This window comes from Quercus robur, chromosome 8, assembly GCF_932294415.1.
Source record: "Quercus robur chromosome 8, dhQueRobu3.1, whole genome shotgun sequence".
NCBI classification, from domain to species: Eukaryota; Viridiplantae; Streptophyta; class Magnoliopsida; order Fagales; family Fagaceae; genus Quercus; species Quercus robur.
In genome coordinates this window covers 51,509,920-51,534,383 of record NC_065541.1, presented here as the reverse complement: position 1 = coordinate 51,534,383, position 24,464 = coordinate 51,509,920, and the positions used below count along the sequence as shown (strand labels likewise).

At 33.1% G+C, this 24,464-nt stretch overlaps 4 protein-coding genes and 1 long non-coding RNA gene across 5 annotated transcripts; 3 read left to right on the top strand and 2 right to left on the bottom strand.

Annotated features, from left to right (window-relative positions):
* Positions 1-4,987: 4,987 nt before the first annotated feature.
* LOC126696919 (gibberellin 20-oxidase-like protein) lies at positions 4,988-6,442 on the bottom strand. The gene is made up of 2 exons (XM_050393677.1): positions 5,891-6,442; positions 4,988-5,682 (listed from the first exon to the last, which is right to left on the bottom strand). The coding sequence occupies exons 1-2, from the start codon at positions 6,244-6,246 to the stop codon at positions 5,085-5,087; spliced, it is 954 nt and encodes a 317-aa protein (XP_050249634.1). The 5' UTR covers positions 6,247-6,442; the 3' UTR covers positions 4,988-5,084.
* A 3,168-nt stretch (positions 6,443-9,610) lies between these two features.
* Positions 9,611-12,294, top strand: LOC126696918 (pentatricopeptide repeat-containing protein At3g57430, chloroplastic-like). The gene has a single exon (XM_050393676.1). The coding sequence runs from the start codon at positions 10,004-10,006 to the stop codon at positions 11,924-11,926; it is 1,923 nt and encodes a 640-aa protein (XP_050249633.1). The 5' UTR covers positions 9,611-10,003; the 3' UTR covers positions 11,927-12,294.
* A 957-nt stretch (positions 12,295-13,251) lies between these two features.
* Positions 13,252-17,189, top strand: LOC126696454 (elicitor-responsive protein 3). Its single transcript, XM_050393196.1, has 5 exons — positions 13,252-13,318; positions 13,448-13,513; positions 13,603-13,741; positions 14,032-14,193; positions 17,174-17,189. The coding sequence occupies exons 1-5, from the start codon at positions 13,252-13,254 to the stop codon at positions 17,187-17,189; spliced, it is 450 nt and encodes a 149-aa protein (XP_050249153.1).
* A 4,227-nt stretch (positions 17,190-21,416) lies between these two features.
* LOC126696916 (rop guanine nucleotide exchange factor 3) lies at positions 21,417-24,358 on the top strand. The gene is made up of 7 exons (XM_050393674.1): positions 21,417-21,986; positions 22,087-22,203; positions 22,297-22,451; positions 22,537-22,611; positions 22,716-23,006; positions 23,253-23,597; positions 24,018-24,358. Exons 1-7 carry the CDS (start codon positions 21,671-21,673, stop codon positions 24,135-24,137), a joined length of 1,419 nt encoding a protein of 472 aa, XP_050249631.1. The 5' UTR covers positions 21,417-21,670; the 3' UTR covers positions 24,138-24,358.
* Positions 22,607-23,352, bottom strand: LOC126696917 (uncharacterized). Its single transcript, XR_007646115.1, has 2 exons — positions 23,208-23,352; positions 22,607-23,026 (listed from the first exon to the last, which is right to left on the bottom strand). It is a non-coding gene; the product is annotated as an uncharacterized LOC126696917 (long non-coding RNA).
* Positions 24,359-24,464: the final 106 nt, after the last annotated feature.

The window sequence follows — 24,464 nt, the reverse complement described above, 5'->3', positions numbered from 1 at the left end:
TTGTGGTGGTCTTAAGATGATGGTAAGAGATTTCGAATCAAAGATATCATGGATTTCATAAGGTCTTAGGAACCACTAAGTCAATCCCTAGGATTAAGAAATAGTAAATCTAATTTAGATCTATGAGATGCAAAAAACACAAATTTAGAGTAGAAAAGATCAGTCCTCACACACAAACACGCAAATTTATGTGGCTTATTCAAAACTAGGGTTACGTTCATGTTCCCATTCCCCATGTCTACAATGTTGTTAAAATTTTATTGTGATAGCTGTGACAAGAGTTACATGGATTATTAGCATATATATATACACCACCCAATTACTTGGGCTACATACAACAAGGAAATCTATATATATATATATATATATATATATATATATATCTAAAAGCTAAATTGTAACATTTATTATTTCTATTCTTCTGTTATATATATATATATATATATATATATATATATAGTATTAATTCTCAACTTATTGTTACACTTGCTCCAACATTTCCCCTCCCTTCTATCTTTTCATCTCCCCACTATTATCTATCTTAATATCACCCTTCCTCTATCCCTTTATCTTCCTTTATTTTTGGCTCTTCTTATTCTCATCTTTTTATTATAAATTTGTAATTCTCTCCGGTTCTATCTATAGTTTTCCCACACAAAAAAAGGTTCTTTCTCTCAATTTTTTTCATTTTTTGTTGGATTTTTTTCTTGCATCTCTACTTTAGGTTGATTAATTTTTGTGTTCTTTAGAACTCTAATTTGGGTTGATGTGATTTAGTTTTGTGTTTTTAAGTTATTATCTTTTCCTTTTCTTTGATTTCATAAATATTATTCTATTACATTATAAAGATAGTTTATAAGAATATAATGTTATTTTATTACATAGCATGACTTAGATAATTTGGTGTTTATTACAATATTTTTTATTTTAACACTTTTTCTTCTTATCTTATATAATAATAATAATAATAATAATAATAATAATAATAGGTGAAACTGAGAGAAAGTCAAATTAAAATTCTAAATTAGAGTTCCAATTTTGTGCCACGTGTCTCATAAAAGTTTTTGAATTTTTGTGTTAAGTGAGTTATTGTATCAATTAAGTTTTCTTAATTTTGTTGCTAAACGCGAAAACCAAAGAGATTACAATAAGAACTTGGTTTGGGTACATTGCATCCAGCCATTAGGATGGTAACATGTGACTATTTTTATAGGGATGAAATGCATTGAGTTTACTATTCAATAAAAAAAGAAGAAAAAAAAGGTGGATGCAAGGAATTTCCAAAAAGATAGCAGAGCCAGAGTTTGGCCAAAATTGGGAATTAAACCTGTTTGCCAAACAATATAATTAGTAGGTTACAAAACTATATTTTTTACTAATATCTCAAGTTTAAAAGACTTGATTTAGGGCTTATAAATCGAGTTTCAAAGACTTGGTTTTAGTGTTCTGATTACGTCTGATTTGGCATTTTTTTCACGAGGTGTTCACCTGAAAATCAAGTCTCTAAGACTCGATTTATAAGCCCTTTTAACCCTGCATATTCAACCTCCTTACACACATGTTCAGCTCTCTCATGTACAAACCATTCCCCCCACCCAACCCCCACCCCACCTTCTCATCAGACCAGAGTAAACCCCCACACCACCACGCAGACCTGACCAGAAGCCAAAGAACCCACAGCCGCCTGATCCAGCCAGACCACGCCACCACCGCACCACCACACTAGACCCACGCCGCGCGACCCAGGTATCAACCCACAACCACCTAATCCAGCCAACCCACAGCCACCCAAACTCTAAACCACCAATCTGATCAACCCATAGTCACCTAAACTCCTAACCGATCCTGCCACCCTTTAAAATACCTACTTTTAAGGTCGTGGTTTTTGGATTTTCTTGCAGAGAACCTCGATCAACAAGCTAAACGGGTGGTGGGTTTTGGGGTTTTTATTTATTTATTTTTAATCTGGATTTTAGGTGGTTGTTGGGGGTGGATTTGGTTGGATTTGTGTTGAATTGTTGGATTAATGCTCGAATTTGTGGGTTGATAGTGGCTGGTCTGTGCTTGTATGTGGTGGTGGTTGATGGCTGATCTATGTTTTGTACTCCAAACACTTGAAATGTTTTATAGATATAAATCGAGTCTCTAAGACTCGATTTCCAGGTGGACGCCACGTGGAAAAGCACCAGCTCAAATCTGATCAGAACATGAAAATCGAGTCTTTGAGACTCGATTTATAGGTCCTAAATTGAGTCTTTTAAACTCGAGATATTAGTATGAAATATACTTTCAAAACAGTGTCTACTAATTATATTGTTTGACAAACATGGTTAATTCCCAATTTTGGCCTTGCATCTTTACATTTGCACTAAGTTTCGAATTAAAGTGCTTTCTTCCTGGCTCTGGCACTGAGTTTGGTTTACTATTCACTTACAAAGTTTGCATCTTTACATTTGTTATAAATTGCTAATATGTGATTAGATGCACATTATGCTTAAAATTCACTACCCTTATATTTGGCTTTTTGTTCAGATTTGGCACTTATAACAATGAAGAAAGCACTGCTGTCGTCCATACTTTTTGCAGGCTGCAAAGGAACTTAGTGATCAATGGAATCTCATGCGAATTGGAAAGGACCCGGTTGTAGATGTCTGGATGGTAGATGTGAGTAACTATGTTTTTAAAATTTCCAATGAAGGTTAAGGTTATGAACAATGTAAATTTTTAGGAGAGAGATTTATTATTCTATATTTATGCAAGTTTGGTTGCCTTCTTGGAGTGGATCACTCTACCTTATCTTTCTACTGGAACTTTTGATTCAGATTGTTACAATTTAATCCGAAATTTTATTTGAATTTTCCTATTGTTGTTACTATCATATATTTTATTGATTTTTTTCCTTGGGTATTGGTTTGGTGAATCTTGATACAATAACTCACTTAGTACAAAAATTCAAAAACTTATATGAGACAAGTTTCCCATTTAATTTTCAAATTTGTTCCAAGGGAATTATTGAGTGTAAAAATCGAAGAGTGCAAATCTAATTAGATTCTAAATTAGATTTCAATTGGAGTCCAATGTTTCATCATGTGTTCATTTATTTATTTTTTTAAATATTTGTGGCAAGTAAATTATTAGGTAAAAAACAAATATATATATATATATATATATATATTTATAAAATGAGAAACCATTACATATTTTAGAAATGTATGGTTTAAAAAAATATATAAGCTAATACTATGTATAATTTGAAATTCTTCTAATAGGAATGTATAATTGTGATTGTTTTTAATTGTATTTATGCATATGCACGGGACTACATACTAGTTTTCTATAAATTTGTTATTCTCTCTCACATTCTCTCCTGATAAAAATGATTATTCTCTCTCTCTCTCTCTCTCAACTCCACTTTAAGGTTGATGAATCATTTTTTTTTATAAGTCTATTTTGAGTTAATACATTTTGTTGTTGTAATTTTTAGTTCTTTTTTAAAAGTAGTCTTTCTCCCTCTTATAGTTTTCATTTGATTTTTGTTTGAGATAATACATAGTTATTTTACAAGTGAGAATTTGAATTTATAGCAAAACACAATCTTGGCTATGCATTTGAATGTGCCTATCAATTATTTGAGTAACATTAAAAAATAATTTTGTTATGAGTTTTGATTATCATGATTATCACCTTTAAAAGAATGAGAAATTTGAATAATTTATTTAAAATTTGAAAATTCTAATTGTACCCAAAAAAAAAAACATAGTACACTATAACATAATTTCAAAGAATATAAACCACTTCATAAAGGAATAATATTAGTCAAACACACCCAAAATATATATTGGTAGAGATAGAAAAGTGAAAAATAATTATAGAAATTGTTTAATTTTTAGGGAGAACAATTTATTTTCAACAAATATAGAGAACAAATTATACATTATACCACAATTACAAAATAATTATCTATTCCCACATATCACATGAGTCTCTGACTAGTTATCTTATACTAAAGGTGTCAAGATATCTGTAGTGTGCTAAAATACTTAAAGAGTAAGTATCCTGAATAATTATACAAACACCAATTTTTGTTTCAGGCTCTACATACACGATACATCCCATCACATGGCAGCTTAATGCTGGCTATTTCAGTCTTACCAACACATTTGAATAAGATTAAATCTGAGGGAGACCAATTGTGAGGAACCCAGGTACTTCTATTTAAATAACCTAGGGGATGACAGACAACCAACCGAAAAAGAAAAAGTAATGTATTTGACTTCAACTTCCTCCTCAAATAATGGATGTTACAACAACACACATAACTTTTCAACTAGAAACTAAAATAATGGGAATTTATAAATTTAAAAAAAAAAAAAAAAAAACAGTATTATACATGTATCATCACTATTCTATAGGGTCTTGTTTTTTTGTGGAGTTAAGGGATGCTCATGAGTCCCTGATCTAAAATTCTCTGTTTATTTCAATGTTGTGAGCTGTATTAATTGGCAAAGGTTGGATAAAATGGGCTTGAGATCCTCTCCCATTCTAAAACTTCCAGTCCAAATCCAATGGTCTGAACCAAGAGTTTATGTTCCTGATCTTTTTTTTTTTCATAAATCTACAAATTCCCAAAAATTAAGAAATAAACATTGGATGCCTTTTAGCTATAGCTTTAATTACATCTCCATTCAGTGTTACGTACATAAATACAACAATAATATAAAATAATACATAAGTTGGGGTGTTGGAAATTTGGAATTCCAACTGTACAACCTTTGGACCTATAAACTACATGTCAAAACTCTCCAAAGTCCAAACTCAAGTAAATCCCAATTTGATCTCCTCAACACAACCTTCCTTAAATACTGCAATCTCATAAAAGAAAAGAACAGGAAAAAGTGGAACATACAAATTCAGTGATCACTAATATGTAATATCACATATTTAAAAGCACAAAAAGAATCTTGCCTGGAACATTTTACACAATAAGTCGCAGCTTTAATATCTTCATAAATTATTAATGAAAAAAGTGATCAAATATACGTACATACATTAAAAGAAACTTTATATATATTCAACCATCAAATCTAGTGTCCAATCCCAGCAAAATCTCTAACTGTAAACCCAACCTTTTCAAACTTGCCCCTCTCATTGCTCTCTCTGAATTTCAAGTAATCTAAGCAAACAAAGGGGTTGTAAAGCCTCACATTTCCTTCTCCTACCACTTCATCTGGTGCTATGATCACCTTCTCATCCTCAAAGCACCAAAAGAAAGCAAGAGAAAACCGGTTTGCCGGTTGCTTTAATACTACACGATGTTCAGATGACCTGAACTTCTCATTGCTCCAAGCTTGTAACATGTCCCCTATGTTCACCACCAATGTCCCTTCACATGGCCTTATGTCCATCCACTTCCCCTCCTTTGATTTCACTTGAAGTCCTCCTATTTCATCTTGATAGACTATTGTTACACAACTCATATCAGTGTGCATGCCAAGCCCCTCAACCTCAACTTCCAAACTCTCTGGGGGTGAGTAGTTATTTATTCTCATATACCCGTGACAATTCTTGAATTCAGATTCATAATCTTTCTTACCAAAACCATCCTTCAAGCTCATCAGTAATACCTTTATAATGTTCTTTGACAATTCTTCCATCTTCCTTCCATATTCCTGTAATATCTCACTAACAAAAAGAACTTATAGTTAAGAAAAGGACAATTCTTGGTCAAGTTAGAATGCAAAGAAACTAGCACAAAAGAAAAGAAACCAGCATATAAGGGGTTGGTTGTCTTCCTATAATATATACAACGACAACAACAAGCCTTAGTCTCAAAATTTTGGAGTCCGGATCCTAAACAGACTATTCAGGGTTGGCCATACATATATATTACCTGAATTCAGAATTCTGTTGGACAAAGAGGGCATTGACAGAACTTTGAGCAGAGTCAAGGAAGTTTGGTCCAGAAACTCTAAGGCTCTCGAAGTATGGGGAGGCAATGAAATGAGGAGTATATGTTTTGATGGAAGAGAAAGGACCAACTTTAAGTTTAGTGTCAGAAGGGAGGTTGAATAAGTCATTTGAGAGCAAATAGAGTTTGCTAAAAAGATCTTTGGAGATCCCATGATTAATGATGTGGAAGAAGCCCCATTTTTTGCAGGCTTCCGCTAGGGAGGACAGGAAAGATGGGTTTAATGGCTGAGAAATGTCTAAGATGGGAAGCTCTATGGAAGTTTGGGATTCAGACATTATGTATAGAAGTAGAATATAGCTAAAAGGTATGGTTTGTCCACCTAGGTTGGGGCTATTATATATATAGATGGTTGGCTAGAGCCTAACAAGACTAGAAGAGAGAGATGCACGCGCACACATCATTGATGACAAGAGAGAGTTGAGAGAACAAGTTTACAACTTGTATACAAAGTTAACATTAAAATGAAGATCAGAGAATTCACAACAAGTAATTAAGTAATGCAGATCAACATATAAATCAGTGCAAATAGCATAAATTATAGTGTGTATTTGCTGGTGTGCACGCGCACACATCATTGATGACAAGAGAGAGTTGAGAGAACAAGTTTACAACTTGTATACAAAGTTAACATTAAAATGAAGATCAGAGAATTCACACCAAGTAATTAAGTAATGCAGATCAACATATAAATCAGTGCAAATAGCATAAATTATAGTGTTTATTTGCTGGTGTGCACGCGCACACATCATTGATGACAAGAGAGAGTTGAGAGAACAAGTTTACAACTTGTATACAAAGTTAACATTAAAATGAAGATCAGAGAATTCACACCAAGTAATTAAGTAATGCAAATCAACATATAAATCAGTGCAAATAGCATAAATTATAGTGTGTATTTGCTGGTGTGCAGATATAAATTATATAGTTATACCAAAATGACAATTATGCAAGTGATTCATCAGAAAACACAACCATTTAATTTAAAAAGGGTTTATATTGAAACTTAAATGTAATGAACGAAAGGCTACTGATAAGATTTGACTATGTTTACTTAGATTTTAGATTATTTAGTTAACCAAGTCAATGGAAGCATAAAATTATTTTAATTTAATTTGCAGTGATATGGAGCCAAGACAGGCTGTTAAGGAGGTAGGGTGAGCATTAAGATTTCTTCATATTCTGTTATGCTTGGATTCTTTGGAAAAAAGTTTTGACCAGACATGCTTCTTTCTTGGTCACCAAGGATGTAGGCTTGGGGAGTTTTTGGTGAAAAGAGTAACCCCAGAGAGAGAGAGAGAGAGAGAGAGAGAGAGAGAGAGAGAGAGAGAGAGAGAGAGAGAGAGAGAGAGAGAGCTTAAACCAATAACTCTAAAACTTCAATTTTATTAGTCATTAACCCATGCAATACACAAAATAGTTCAACAAAATATATGTTAACACATTGGAAATAGTAGAATGAAGAATAAATTAAGAATATATAAATGTGATTGCTGAAAAGAAATTATGAACGAAAGGTTATGAACAACTTTTTTGTTTGAAGTTTTTCAGGTTTACTAAATAGATTGCTTGAACCAGCAAGATTAAGAGAATTATGCAGAAATTGATCCAAAATTTAAGAGTTTTACAAATGTCACTTCATGAGTGACTTTTCAACGATTTTTTTTCATTGGTAAGTCTTAAGAAATCTATAGAAGAGAAAAGATTTTTGTTCATCCCTCTTAATAATATCTTGGATTTGTAGTGATAACAAGTTTTTACATTCTATTAAAAAAAAAAACTTTCATTTTTTTTTTGGTTATAATATTTCTAATACGAACGCTCCTCATCATTTCGTCAATATCATAATAACTTTTGAAGTCATGTGTGGTAGCAATATCAAACCTACCACACCAAGGAATGAAAATCTTCTATCCAATTTTTGTGTTCGATTTTATTCTCCACTAATTATAGTATATCGTGTGTACTACCATAGATCCAAATTATGGCTTGCCTTCTCTCTTTCTCTATCCCTAACAATAATGTTGTTGGATTTTTTTTTTTTTTGAAACGAGAGTATTGAGACGTCTTCAAGTATTTGGCTATTTCCTTATGTGTATATGATTCTCCTGTCCCACGCATACTTGGTTATTACAGGAAAGAATTCCTTGGGAGTGGCTCCAAGATGTTAATAAGTTGTTTTGAACTTAGAATCTCATCGATATTACGAGGCCTTATGAACCACTAAGTCAATTCCTTGGGGTTATGTTGCCGAAGTTGAATATTCATTTATTTTTATTTATTTATTTATCTTTTTTTTGTTTTAAACAATAAAAGTGATAAGATGGATTACAGAAGTCTAATAGAAGTGACCTTATGTGAGTAAATTAACACTTATTAAAGTATGAGTAGGCACTAACGGGTGAAACCACATTGGGTAAAGTTCAATTAACCCATATATATTCAATCATATTAAGGTTTTTCTTTTTCTTTTTTCCTAATAAATAGAATTACACACATTTGAAAGAAATTCACAAAATTCTCTAGAATTGTAATCTATAAAATACTACTTAGTTGTATCGTGGAGATGATTGCCTTTAATCTTTAGAAAACTCTTTGATGAGTAAGGGTTAATATTCATGGCATCCCTAAATCTACTTTGGCTCCATTCTTCTTCCATTGTTTCTCTCTAATTTCATGATACATATTTAATTAATCAGTAAAAATAAATTCAAATTCAAATTAAAGAATTTATAAAAAAAAAAAAAAAGCAACATCCCTAATTTAATTAGAAAATTTAGAGAAGATCGAACTTGATTTAAATGAGGATTTGTTTGGTGTTGGGTTGCCTTCATCAAAAAGAATGTGAGATCTAATTAATTTAAATTTACATAGTTTAGCATGAATTGTCACTCTAAAAACTAAATTAAGATATATATTAGAATGATGACATGAAGTCATGTGGGCTTCAAAAGTATATAATATAAACTGATCATGGGTGTCTCGTCCCCATCCATGAATCTTGAAATTGTAGGTCCAACTACATAAGCAAGTTACAATAATCTTGTATTACGAGGGTCAATGCTGCACGCGTGGTTCATCTAGTGGGTGAAAAAGAGAAAGAAAGAAGAATTATAGGTAACAAAATGTTTCACTTTTCTAGTAACAGATGGAGCAAGTGAAAGCAACCCATGGCTGCAATCTAGAAACAATTTACAAAAGCAAAATTAATGATAACTGAGTGCTAAAACCCATTGAACTAAGGTGGTCATGTTGTCTATTGAACCATAATTATATTAGAAGACTAGGGAATACTTTGATAATCAAATTTATACAAAAAAATTGATTTCTAGTCACAAGATTGCTCACTTTCCAAATGGGCCATCCAAAGGAACATCATTTCCCTTTGAATGTCAAAAGGTGGCTTCAATGTAATGCCTTGAACAATAGCACATACACCACAAATGCAAATCCTTTGGCTATATTGTCGTGGAATTTGCACTTAAAAGTAAACAAAAAAACAAAAACAATGAACCCTTTTCTATCAAAAGCCAGGCTGTGGGGCAAAAGAAACTTCATGATCTTCCATTAATCTAATGAATAATGACTACTTATAAAGTCATGTAAAGAAATGGGCAAAACCTATTTTGTTTCTTGCTTGTCCAAAAGTGGCAGACATTAGCACACAAATTGACATTATCACTGTACTCTTTAGCCCACCACTACTATGATTCTATCCCCATCGTTTAAAATTCTACTACCTCGAATCTTGTATTTTTTGAATTAGGAATACGACACACCGTTCTTATCTCCCCCTCAGGTATAGTATACGACACGTCGTATAGTTTTTGTGTAATACGACACTCCGCTTTAAGATCTTGGTGCAATTAAACTATAGTTTGAAAAACAGAGGGAGTCTCTCTCTCTCTCTCTCTCTCTCTCCCACACACACACGCAGAGCTTACTCACTCAGTTACTCTTTCGTTCCCAAAAGCATAAACCCTCATTTTTCTCATAGATAAATTCACACCCTAAAACTCGTTAGTTCTCTATCTAATGTTTACTCATCCTCGGAATGCACTCAAACTGTTTGAAAAAATTACCCACAGGCACATTTGTTTGAGAAACTCCATACATTGTGTAAACTATAGTTCTTTGCACAATACTTATGAAGACCCAGTTGGTTTTTATGCTCAAAGAGAGAATGTAGTATCTTGGACATCTAAGATATCCGGTTTGGTGAGGAAAAACCAGCCAAATGAAGCTGTAGAGCTGTTCAAAAAGATGCTTGAGAATGAAGAAAGGCCGAATTATGTGACGGTATTAAGCGTAATACGGGCTGTTGGTGCATTGGATTGGGAGGGTATGATGTGGGTAGTTCATGCTTTGGTGATCAAAATGGGGTTTGAATCAGAAGTGTCGGTGCTAACGGCTCTTATTGGTTGTTATTCCTTGTATGATATGGGAATTGTGTCGAAGTTATTTCATCAGATACCTAGTAAGGATGTAGTTTTATGGAGTGCAATGGTTTCAGCATGTGTGAGAAATGAGCAGTACTTTGAGGCATTGGAGTTTTTCAGGGATATGCAATGTCATGGTGTGCAGCCAAACCATGTGAGCATTGTAAGCATTCTACCTGCTTGTGCTGATCTTGGTGTCTTGTCTTTAGGCAAAGAGATACATGGGTTTTCAATAAAAAGTGTGTTTTATTGTCTTATAAATGTTCAGAATTCACTTGTAGATATGTATGCAAAATGTAGGAATCTTGAGGCATCAATTCGAGTTTTTAAGGATATATGGAAGAGGGACACGATATCATGGAGGACTATAATTCGTGGGTGTATTGAGAATGAGCATCCAAAAAAGGCATTGTCTATTTTCTTAAAGATGCAATTATCTTGCTTTGAACCGAATGAACCCATTGTCAGGGATATAGTTATGGCATCCTCACAGGCAGAAGAACATAAATTTGGGCTGGCATTTCATTGTTACATTCTAAAACGGGGTTTCTTGGCTTTTGTTTCAGTTGGAACTGTACTTATAAGAATGTACAGTAAATTTGGTGAGGAGGAGTCAGCTAGGACTATATTTGATCAGCTCAATCACAAAGACCTTATAGCTTGGAGTGCAATGATTTCAGCTTATGCTCAAGGCAGGAATCCCCATAATGCTTTCAATACACTTAACCAGATGCAATCAATGAACAAGAAGCCCAACGAGATTACTATTGTCAGTTTATTACAAGCATGTTCCCCAATTGGTTCTCAAGAGCTTGGGGAAAGCATCCATGCTCACGTTATAAAAGCTGGGTACACATTGAACGCATATTTAACTTCAGCCCTCATTGACTTATACTGCAAGTTGGGAAGGATAAAGCAAGGAAAGGCTCTTTTTGATGAAATCCCCACCAAAGATTTAATATGTTGGAGTTCAATGATCAAAGGGTACGGGATGAATGGGCGTGGACCTGAGGCACTAAAAACATTCTCGAACATGTTGGATTGTGGGGTGAAACCCAATGACATTGTCTTTATTTCTGTATTATCTGCTTGTAGTCAATGTGGGCTAGAATATGAAGGTTGGAGCTGGTTTCATTCTATGGAACCTAAGTATGGCATTACTCCCAAACTTCCACACTATGCTTGCATGGTGGATTTGCTGAGTCGACATGGAAAGATAGAAGAAGCACTTGAATTTGTAAGAAAAATGCCGGTGAAGCCCGATAAAAGAATTTGGGGAGTTCTTCTTGGGTGTTGTAGATTAACACACAGGTCTATTGAGATTGCAGAGTTTGTGGTTGAACAACTTGTTGCATTGGACCCACATAATACTAGCCATTATGTGTATTTATCAGACTTGTATGCAGAGCAGGGTAGATGGGAAGATGTGGAGAGGCTGGCTAAATTAGTGGATATGACTTATGAGAAGGGTCAAGGACAACTTAAGGAGTACCATGATTGCTTCAAATTCAGTAGATGAACAAATGTTTAGATCGATTATTTCCTACAAGCAGGATATTTAAGGATGGAGTTATTTTTACAGCCTTTTTGGCTATGTCCACAACGTGACAACGTTGCCGTTTACTTATCATATTCAATGCTAACTGCAAATGCAAACAAATGTATTGAGCTTAGTTAGATCTTGTACAATGTTGGCAATAAACATTTAAAATTCAATCAACCACATTCAATAAACGTTGAACTGAAGGGTGACATTGCAAGATAGCAGCCAATTTATCCACAATTATTGCAATTTTTTTAATAACATCAAAGAAAAATTGGTGAAAATCATTTATTTGAAATAATTCTCTGTTAAATGATCCTTTTCATTTCTATGTCCTTTTTCTACCATTAGTCCTTTTATCTCTGAATCATTTAGAGGTGTTTTTTTTTTTTTTTTTTTTTTTTTTTTTTTTTTTTTTTTACAAAAAATAAAAATAAAATTGATCATCATAAATTATGTACAAACTTTCAAAGACAATTAATTGTTAGCTATCTAGTCATGAGAATCCAAAGCAAGGTTTCTTGGGTTCTTCCACATGTTGATACGAGAGGCATAAAGTCACTAGTTACACTTATTGTAGATAAAAGAGATAAACGCCTTAGAGAGCTTCCTTAAATAATTAATATAAGATATAGAGACACACTTTAACTCAAAATGCTTAAATCCAATGGATATGTGCTCAATTATGTTTTATTAATTACTTATTTTTCTCATCATTATTTAATATAAGACTTCACTTACATGTGTATATCCAACACTTGCTAAGTTGTGACAATGTTCAATTATATAAAGAATAATGTCCTAGTTGTTTTAGACTGTGGATCATATTTGTGATAATTAGCTTGACCATAACACATAATTCACAAATTCTTGTTAAAAAATTGTGGCTAATTGCTTTTTTAGATGATGCACTTGCATCCATTATTGAGAGCGATTGTATTTGTAATTCTTTAATGATAATAATTGTATTTAATTCAAATTGACATTCCTAGTGATTTAAATTGATTGAAGGTTAAAAGTTGAAACTTATTCAAGTTTAAAATTCTAGTATGTAACTCTACGATGCATTGATTATGTAGTTACACTTCACAATTACATTGATTACAGATTTCTTTGAACGTTTATGGTATTTTTTTTTTTAATGTATGACATCCAAAACACCCATCTAGTGAAGTAATTAATGTAGTAAATGAACTTATGAAACTGCCACCATCAATTTTCTTTTCAAAATATAACATCATAAACTCTTTTTCGTGGAATCTAATGCTCTGTCTGCGAATGTCACATGCCTCCATACACATATGGAAGGAGGGATCCTTGAAATAATTCTTGTTAATGCTGAAGGCATTACACACACAAATCTTGTTGGTATACTTTCTTTTCATTTTCTGTGAAAAAAGTTGTGTTTTTATATTCTCATGAATTTTCATATGTTGATTGTTGAAGTTGAACCAATTGGACCTGTTTAACATAGTGAATTGGATTATACTGTGATAGGAACACCAGCCTACTACGTTATCATAGAATGTGGAACTCATGTACATAGAAGCAAAGTGTCATCAGGTTTTATCTCATGCTGGTCTTTTCCAATTGCTAAATCACGGACTCCCAATGCTAATATGATGACCTAGTGACCAAGTTTTGCTGTGCAGGTGAAGATGATAAGGCCTGGTGGAATGAGAAATTCACATTTGAACGCCCATTGTCTGATTGGAAAAGATTGACCCATCTGAAGTTCAAAATTATGAACACAGAATTCCTCAGTGATGGTGGCTTTGTTGGCGAAACCATGTAATGCCCTTTTCCTTTAGGCTTGTGAGATTTATATTAGAAATTACTCTAATGCATTAAACCTTTTATCAGCCTAACTAATATAGAAAATTTTGTTCTACTATATTTTCTGTCTTCTAGTTCTTGTTGCTCCCAAATGGCACATACATTGAGAATGTGTTGCAAACATGTGCATAGGCATGATATATAACATAACTAACAGTGCTAAATCTCTCAAATTTATTACTAATAAATATTTTATTTATTAATACTGTTTTGCCTTATTTAAACTAATCAATTTTGAAATGCAGAATTCACCTTGGTGGAATAATTACAGAGGGAAGTGACAGAGCTTTCCTAGAAGTAAAACCGGCTCCATATAATGTGGTGCTTGAAGATGACACCTACAGAGGCCAAATAAAAATTGGGTTTAAATTCATTGCAAATGTAAGAATGGTTAGAGAGAAAGTCGAGTATAATTGTAGAGAAAAGTCATATTTTACAACACTTTTACAACAAATCTCAAGTGGAAAGTTGTTACAGGTTATAATTTGAACTTACCAATAAAATTATTTTTTTGTCCACCAGTAACAGTTAGTAACAACTTATCACCTAAAATTTATTTTGAAAGTGTTATGAAAATATTGTGGAAAAAAAAATTCTTATAATTCTATGGTTTTATAATTCTATGGTTCATTTGGATGGATGTATTTAAAGATGAGGATTTGAATTTCACCTTTTAGATTTATATAACCTAAATAGCGTATGAAATGATTTTTTTTTTTTGGCTAAAATATTATTTTGGTCTCCAAATTTTACCAAAAGTTTGTTTTTGTCCCTAAACTTAAAAAAAAAATTAAAAATAAAAACTATTTTCAACAGTTTACGGATTAAAAAAAGATTTTTTTTAAGTTCAAATACAGAAAGTAAAACATTTTCAATAGTTGAGGGAAAAAAAATGAACTTTTCAATAATTGAAAGATGAATTTTTTTTTTTTAAATTTTTAATTTCAGAGATAAAATACAAAATTTTGATAAAATTTAGTGACGAAAATAATTTTTTACCCTAATTTTTTCTATTGATAAATTTATAGGTGGGTTAGAATTTTATTAATATGTACATTTGAAATGATTAGGCGTAAAATGTTATTTCAAATCTATAATATCAAAATTCTTTATGTTTAAGCACTAGTGGTTTATTAAAATGCTAAACAGAATACAATTACTACTTTGCAGAAAGAAGGGCATGTAATAAAGACAAGAGAGTACATTGCAGAGGAGAAGGAACCAAGAAAATCAATATGTAGTGCGTTTGTGAAATTATGGTGGAGTTCCTTATTTTCCTGTAAACAAAGTGATCACTCCGAAAATAAGCAGAAGGAAAATTAGGTGGATCATAAATCCTAATCAATAATATAGATGATAGGGACTTTAATTTCTGGTGGAACCAATATTATGGAGTTATTATTATTATTATTTTTGCTTCTTTTTTTTTTTTTTTCTATCAAAAAAAAAAAAAAAAATTGGGCACTTCATTCGAGTTATGAATCAAATGGTCAAACTGATATTCTATGGAATGTATAGTATCTATATTAATATCTATTTATGATATTAATCAGCATTCTACATTAAAGTCTTAGAATTTTTTTTTTGGGTATAAGATGATTGAATCTTTCTTAAGTTTTTTACTTTTAGTTTTTTTTTTTTTTATTAGCTGCTCCTTCATTATTTCTACTGTCTTAGTTTTATTTTATTTTTCCTATGAAAAATCTCTTAATATTTTCTTTATTTTCTTCTTAGATTGTTTTGGCCTTTGCTTATCCTTTCTTTATTTTAGTCAGTCCTACTCTGGCAATTTTACTTTTATATTTCGTTTTTTTTTTCCTTCATAAATCCCAATATCATTTCTTTTATGTTCTCAAAATAATTAAAAAGTTCTCTTAAAAGTCTTGTAATTTAATTGAGTCGTATTTTTTGGTGCTCTTAGAAGTTAGAACACTCAACTTATTTAAAAAAATTATTTCTGAAGCGAAGAGTCTTGTAATTCAACTAATTAACATCTCCTTTCTCAAAAAAAAAAAAAAAAAAAAAAAAACCTAATTAACATCTCCTGATATTTTTAATGGGGACATATAAGGTTCAAATCCTCCACTCTCATCTATTGATATATCAAAAAAAAAAATATATATATATATATATATATATATTTATATATATTTATTACGCTTCCAACCTAAAAACATTTTCCCTAAAAACATTTTTGGTTAAAAATATTTTGAAAAATCTATCAACAAATGTTTGTTTCATTTCAATTTTTTTTTTTTTAATCTGTAGCTAATCGACTGCATGCCATCTTTAAGGATTTGCACAAATCCAAAAGAAATTTGGAATTCCTAGAATCAAAACTCTTTTGGACAAGGACAATGATGACATCAATTGGAGAAGCAACTTACTATATATAAAATTTTACCAGTTGAATTAACTGAAATTTTATAAAATAAATGAATTTTATTTTAAATTCTTCCTTGGCCAATCAGGCCATAGGCTAGTTGACAACTTCTTTTAATAAGTGGCATATTGTTCTGTAGAGGCTTAGAATAAGAGACTCAAGAGGTACATGCATTTTTATTTATTTGATTTTTTAATGGAAATTTATTTATTTATTTTGAGGAGAAGAGGTACATGCATTTGTTTATAAAGAAACTTTGACCTCAACTTATTAATTAGTATAAGAAAGTCCTTAATTCCATGTACCCTTATCACATTTTAGGAGCCAACCGACAAGGAGTCAGAAGCCTGAGAAATGGGATGCACGTCTATTTTACGACCTAATTCGATAAAAATAAAAAAAAAATAAAAAATTGTTCAACAGCTAGATAACATTAATTTGTTTCTAATAATCACTAATTTATTTGTATCTCAAACAAATTAAGCTAAGAATTTGTCTAAATTTCATTTTTAAGGGATGAAATGCTTTCTAAGCCAACCTCCGACCAAGCTGCTAGCTATTGCATCATATTAAAAATTTCCTAAACATTATTCTCTCAAAAACCAAAAAAAAACAAAAAAGAAATTCCTAAACATGATATTTTGATCCTGATTTTTTTCCCTTTTTTCTTCCCTAGTTTTAGGATCAATTAAATTTTGAGAGTTTTGACAACTCAAATGGGTTTTAGGTTTCCCTCAAAAAATAGAAAAAAGAAAAAAGAAAGGGTTTTGCTTTTAGGTATTAATAATTCATGATATTCTAAGTCCTAAATTGCTATTGTATTTATAAATTATAATAATGTTGCCATGTTTAATTCCAAGTTGACTCATTGTGGGCCAACAAACACTGGGAATCAGAAAACAAATTAAATGTAATTATTAACTTGTTAAAAGGGAGGTCTTTCAATTGGCGTCCTTAAAACTCTGTCATCATCTGATTTTTATGTTCGTGTGGTTCACATGCAGATTAGGAGTCATGTAATTATAATAAATATGGATGATCCATTACACTGTGACTTACTCCGAATCTCAACATTATTTTTTGATAATTTTTTTTTTTTACAAATGAGAGTGTTCAGAATTTTCTTCCGATGTATGCAATTCCCTTGTTTCATAAGTACCGGGTTATTACAGAAAGAAATCCTATAAAGGTGACCCCAAAATACTGGTAAGAAATTTCAAATCTGAGATCTTATGGATATCACGAAACTTTAAAAACCACTAAATCAACCCTTAAACCTTGAACATCTAGTTAAAAATATTAGAGAAGAGAGTCTCAATTTAATTATAGTGCTCTTGACATCGCTAATATAATTGAATCCACTTTAAAAAGCTAATAAAGATTTCAACTTTCAACTTCTAATTAAGTGAAGTGGTTGAGACATCACAAAATTAGTGTTACTTTCCCAGGTATTCATTTGCCATGTTGTCATTCACATTAATATGACATGACTCCCCCATAAAGGCCATAATATTCGGGCAGTGATTTTTTCTTTTTTTTTTCAAAAACTTATTTTCGGCTTTAAGAAAAAAAAAATAACGCCATTGTTGTCTACTTGTCTTATATCACATGCAAAATAAGTAATAAACAATCATAGAGCAATACTATATGTGGGTGGTGAGGCCTGAAATTTGAAATCCCAGCCCATTTCACATTAAGGGCCCAAAACTCAAGCAGAGGAGCCCTACTGCCGAGGACGATCTCACGCTCAACACCTCACAAAGCGCCTGAAAAAAATGACAAACCCAGTACAAGAGCCGTACAAACGAGAAAGCTACCAACACCATAATGTGAAGCCTAGCGTCTGACGAGCCCATACTCCATACCATGCTATCCAGCTTTTCCCCAACCACTTTGACGTATGGATTGATAGGACGAGTAAATACCCCAAACCAGGAAAAACTGACACGTAGATGAAGGATGAGAGGTAAATACTAGTATAAAAGGAGGGGATCCTGAAGAAAAGGGGGGGATCCTTAAAAAAAAGGAGGAGGAATGGTGAGAATGTAATGCTCCTCGGACTAATTCCGAGGAGTCAAACCTTTCAAACTACATTGATGCAAGGCTCAGTTATACAGTCCAAACCCATTTTTGTATGATCGCTCATGAAACCGGGACCAGACCGAAACCCAGCGCCCAAAGGCAGGCCTTTCCAAACCCACTCTCTACAAATCATATTGTTCGGACCCTTTACACACGAGCCCAACATCATCCTTGGGTCGTTAAAAATCGTGTCCCTACACTATAAATTTGAATCCTATCATTTCTATAATTTATAAAAATAAAAATAAAAAACAACTTTTTTTTTCTTAAGAAAGAAATAAAAAACAACTAAAGTGAGTATAATAAGTATATTAGTTTATCTTAAGGCTTCGTTTGCCAAAACTTATGTACTGTTTTTAAAAATGGGAAATGCTAACCAGTGCCCTTAGGGCACTAGTTAAGAATTCAGTTAAATAAAGTTTTGACATCACTTTTATGAGAAATGAAAAAGCTGTCAAAACATTAATTGCTTTTTTTTCTTTTCCCATAAATTTTTTTTTTTAACTGGATTCTTAACCAGTGCCTTAAGGACACCCGTTAGCATGACCCTTTAATTGCAATTATTAATGGAAAATTATGAAAAAAAAAATTCCATTTGTAGATGTGACCTGTGGAGGAACTAGACACATTAGTCTTGAATTCATCAATTTAAGAATTTGTATGCCTTTGTGCAAAAATTATCAGTCAATTATGGCCATCCTATCTGGCAGTTAAGGGCGTGAAATTTTTGGTGACTAGAGTTATTGTATTTTTATTGATTTGTTGGTTTTAAAAAATAAAGTACAGTTGTAATTTGAATGTACAATTTTTAAAGGGTCATGCTAACGAGTGCCCTTAGTGAATAATAATTCCACGCCCTTAACTGCCAGATAGGATGGCCACAATTGACTGATAATTTTTGCACAAAGGCATACAAATTCTTAAATTGATGAATTCAAGACTGATGTGTCTAGTTCCTCCATAGGTCACATCTACAATTGGATTTTTTTTTCTTAATTTTCCATTAATAATTGCAATTAAATAATTTATATGTTGAATTTTTTTTTTTTTTTTGGTCAACAAAGGAAATAGATATATTAGCTAGCCACAAAAGGTGAAGTGTTGGCTATCAGCCTTAAAGAGTACAAACCATTTGCATCAGAATTTACAATAACATTTAGTTCAGAGTTAGGGGGAACATCAAGTACAACAAAATCAGAAGATAAGGAACAAGCTCCTTTAGCAAGGTTGTCTGCTCCTCTATTAGCCTCCCTAAACACATGCTTGATCACGGTCCGCTGAAACTGCCCGAGTAAGTACCTACAGTCATTTAGGAGTGATGTATATGAGCTGTTAGGGGTTTTCCTTGAGAGAATAAGGTCCACAACCACCTTGGCATCCAACTCCACGGCCAAGTGTGTGATTCCTAGCTGTGAGGCAAGCGTGAGACCATCCCTAAGAGCCCAGAATTCAGCAATAATGCTTGTACTGATACCAATATATCTCATATATTCTTTAATCCATCTGCCACAGGAGTCACGTATGAGCCCTCCCCCCCTTGCCTTCCCTGGATTACCCAAGGAAGCACCATCTGAATTGAGTTTAAACCACCCCTCTTGTGGCTTATCCCAACAAATCGGAATGATAGAATGCCTTTTGGAATCCGGCCCTTTTCCCACACAATAAAAATATTCGGTGGCAACTTTCATACAAAGGGAATGGAGGTTTAGATTTAAAGGAGAGTTTTGGAAAACCATGCAATTTCTATATTTCCACAAATTCCACACAGCCAGAGGAAAAATAATGGACCAAGAAATTCCATTGATTCGGTTTAGCTTACTGTCCAAACAGTTTGTGCTCAACCAATCAGTTAAGCTTAGATGCATGAAGTTAGACATGCTTTGGGGAGTTCGAAACTTTTGCCAAAAATCCATAGCAATTGGGCAGTTAGCACCCATAGTATATGTGGGATATGTGCCAAATGCTAAATATTTGGCACATCTCCCACACCAAACAGGAAAATCAGCCCCTATCAGATATTGCAAATGTTGTAAAATTATATCATTTGTGTTTGTACCATTGCAAATTTGCAATGGTACGGACAGATGTGGTAAACCAAAAATTATTATTTTATTGGACTTTAATGTTGTGGCTGTTGTGGATGATAATGGGAATGTGATAATATATTATTTTAATATATAGTAAATATTATTTTAATGTATAGAATTGAATGATAAAACATCTGATAAATAGGATGTTGTAAAATGATGTGGTAAAATAATAAAGTAGGTCTTTGATGTGGTAAAATGGCATAATTTTTACAACATCTGCTACGGATGCTGTGTGTAAGATAGACTCCTCATGATTTCTAAATAAGGGGCAGCAAGCATCTTGAATAATACCCCTTGATTCAAGGACTTTCTTAACTGGAATGCTATTGTGGAAACATAACCAAAGAAAGTGTTTTATCTTTGGCAATGTGTCAAGCTTTCAAATCCAGTTACCTTGGAATGTTTGGGCATCAAGTGGTTCGGATCTAGCTAGCTTATATGCATAAGCCACGTTTTCACCACCACCCAAGAAAGCCCAACCGACCCATTATATATTCTTATTTCTTCCTTCACCCAAAAAATAAAAGAGAAAAAAAAAACCATATATATAATATTGGTGTCCAACTAATAAGTCACATATTGCATGTCCTATTATATTTTTGCAATCACCAAGCCATTCTTTCTCTAAATCTATTGCTAAAATTTAGCCATTCTTGCAACTGGGTCTCTCATACTACTATCAAAGTAAGGTCAACTGCAAGATTTCAGTGCCAAATATTCTTGTTCATCATTTTCTAAGATCATGGTGATATGGGATTTCTTTTTCTCAAAGAAAGCTATTCTTTAGGAAAGAAAAGATTTTCATGGCATAAAGATTGCAAATACTTAGGAGGGAACTGTTTCAAACGTTACTCAGCTTGCTTCTCAACAGTTTTAAATTCAAATCTTGCTAATAAAGGTAACATGAAAGAATATTAGACCGTTGTTCTTTAGCTAACCGTTGCCTTTCAATTTTTAAATTCCAGTTTATAACCTCTTGAAAATTTTGCCATAACATTGCTTTATAGCTAAAGCTTTAGTGCATATATTCAGTGAATTATTTTCCATTTCTGACAACAATAACAACAGCTCATAAACCTCTTTTGCTTTTTGTTCCAAGAAAGAAAGAAAAAAAAGAAAAAGATTCGTACTTTTTAACTCTATAAGCTGTACAATTTAAGTCCATTCCCGGGTCCATCTTTTTAATCAGAGTCCCACCAAATTGCTATTTCTTTCTGATAGTGGTGATGGAGTTCTGAAATTTAGAGCGCACCAACCCAATTTATGACACTTTCATGATTGTGTGCAGTGCAGGTTTGAGTAATTAGACCATAAGTTGTAAAAGCTCAAATGGATACACTGTCTAATACAGATGATTATGATTTGGGTTATCAACCTTCACTTTCTTCAGTGGATCAAAATGATCATTCAACCTCAGAAACTCCAGGGCGTTCGACACTGAGTGGCAGTCCTTATGCTTATTGCAGAACTAATTCTGAGACCTCAGCCTTCTCAGAGCAAACAGATGACAACAATAGCTTTTCAAGTGAACCTTCTCCTTCTCGATGGCCGGTAGCCAAATCCAGATCCCTTACCAGACTAGGCATGAAACCCAAGAAGAAAACTCTCGACGATAAACTTGATGATCATGAATCTACTGATTTAGGTGAGTTGGCATAGTCTCATTTTAGATATTTGATTCTCTATACATGCTAGAAATGCAAAAGCAATCCTTGTTTGCTAAATCTTTGTGAAATTCTTGGCAGAGCTTGAAATGATGAAGGAAAGATTTGCAAAGCTTTTGTTGGGGGAAGACATGTCTGGAAGTGGGAAAGGTGTCACAACTGCAGTTACCATTTCAAATTCCATAACCAACCTCTATGGTATTTCTTTTGTAACAAATTGAAAAGACTAATGTAGAGTGACTATACTTTATATATTTCAATATAATCACACATCTTTGTGATCTTTTGCAGCAACTGTATTTGGACAAAATTTGAGGCTAGAACCTCTGAATCCTGAGAAGAAGGCTTTATGGAAAAGAGAAATGGATTGTCTATTATCTGTGTGTGATTTCATAGTAGAATTTAGCCCAATCTTGCAAGATTTAGATGATGGGACAACCGTGGAGGTGAAAATCTTTAGATACATATCTGACCCTTTTGTTTTTTTTTTTTTTTTGCTTCTTTTTAATATAAGTTGATGATGTCTTTTAGGTGATGGCGAGTACACCAAGATCAGATATTTATATTAACCTTCCTGCATTGCAAAAGCTTGACATGATGCTCATAGTAAGACAACCTTTATTTGCTAAAAGCTGCACTCTTTTCTCAGAGGAACGCTGGTTTCTCTTAGGGATCGCATACAAAAACATAGATTTTTCTTTCTTTGACAGGAAATACTGGATAGTTTCGAAGATACAGAATTCTGGTATGCAAAACAAGGGAGCATGTCAGGGAATTCAATTCGTACAGGCTCATTTCGAAAGGTTACTCAGAGGAAAGAAGAGAAATGGTGGTTGCCTGTTCCATGTGTAGATCCACGTGGCCTCTCTGAGAAGGCAAGGAAGCATTTGCAGCACAAACGTGACTGTGCTAATCAAATTCACAAAGCTGCCATGGCCATCAATAGTACTATTCTTGCTGAGATGGAAATCCCAGACACATACCTGGCAACTCTTCCAAAGGTTAGCCCTCTTAGCAGATCCTACATATTGGGAAGTAATTGGTTAATTGATTTGGGAATTATTTCTTAAATTATTTTATAGAACTTTCTAAGTGTCTAATTTAAAAAAAAAATATGGGACAGAACATAGAAGTAATAACATGTTAAGTGCAAGAATGAACATTGGAACAGAAGTTCATTCTATATATTGATCACAACTTACCTATTTCTTCTTCTGAAAATATTTTCTACAACAATTTGTACACAGAGTGGAAAAGCGTGTCTAGGAGATTCAATTTACCGCTATATCTGTACTGCAGACCAATTCTCACCCGACCATCTTCTTGACTGTCTCAATATGACATCAGAACATGAAGCACTAGAGCTTGCAGACAGGGTTGAAGCTTCCATGTACACATGGAGGCGTAAAGCTTGTCTAAGCAATTCAAAATCATCTTGGGACCTGGTAAAGGATCTCATGGCTGAAACAGACCGGAGTGACAAAAATCATGTCCTAGCAGAGAGGGCCGACAGTTTATTGTTCTGCCTGAAGCAAAGGTATCCTGAACTGTCACAGACAACCTTGGACACAAGCAAGATTCAGTGCAATAAGGTAAGTTTATGGCCATCTATAAATTCATATGAAAGTAGCCTTGAATCACAGCAAACCATGCGATGCTCATTTGTTCATATTTTGCATGCTTCATGGAAGTTGGATTAGGGCAAAACTTAGGCACAGCTACATAGCAAGTGTTGTAGCCTATGTTCCTTGATGAAATTCGAACACGTGGTTACATTGACTAATGCAGCATAAACAGTATTATATTTTCTAAGGATGATTTAATTCAAACATGCAGTTTATTGGCCAATGCAACCACATGATTGAATTTTGTCGGAAAACATAAGTTACACCACCTAAGGAATTGGACCACAACATGATTAAATTTTCGTCAGAAAAACATAACTTACACCACCTGAGGAATTGGACCACAAGCAATGATTAAAGGCTTAAAGAGGCAATTACTTTTTGCAGGACGTGGGGAAAGCAATACTGGAGAGCTACTCAAGGGTGTTGGAAGGTCTTGCTTTCAACATTGTGGCTTGGATTGAAGATGTTCTTTATGTAGACACAACTATGAGAAACGAACAATAAAGCCATAAGAAATGGGTCCAACGTCAAAGTGGAAGACATACATGCTTTTCTCTGGCAGTTCATCTCAACTATTTTTGCTACAAACTTTCCAAGAAGGAAGAGACAGTGTATGATCCTAGGAAGTTTACTTGTACGTGCATGAACTTGAATTGTTAGCTGTGATACGTAAAACATTCTTTTTTTACATTTGTTTAATGAATTTTAGCTTAACTTGTACATTATCGCCTGTAAAACAAACTAGAAATTTAGCAGGTCCATAAATCCCAAGCTATAGATCCAAAATAAAAATACGGCCGAATAATATAGATCCCTTTAGAGATTTTTAAT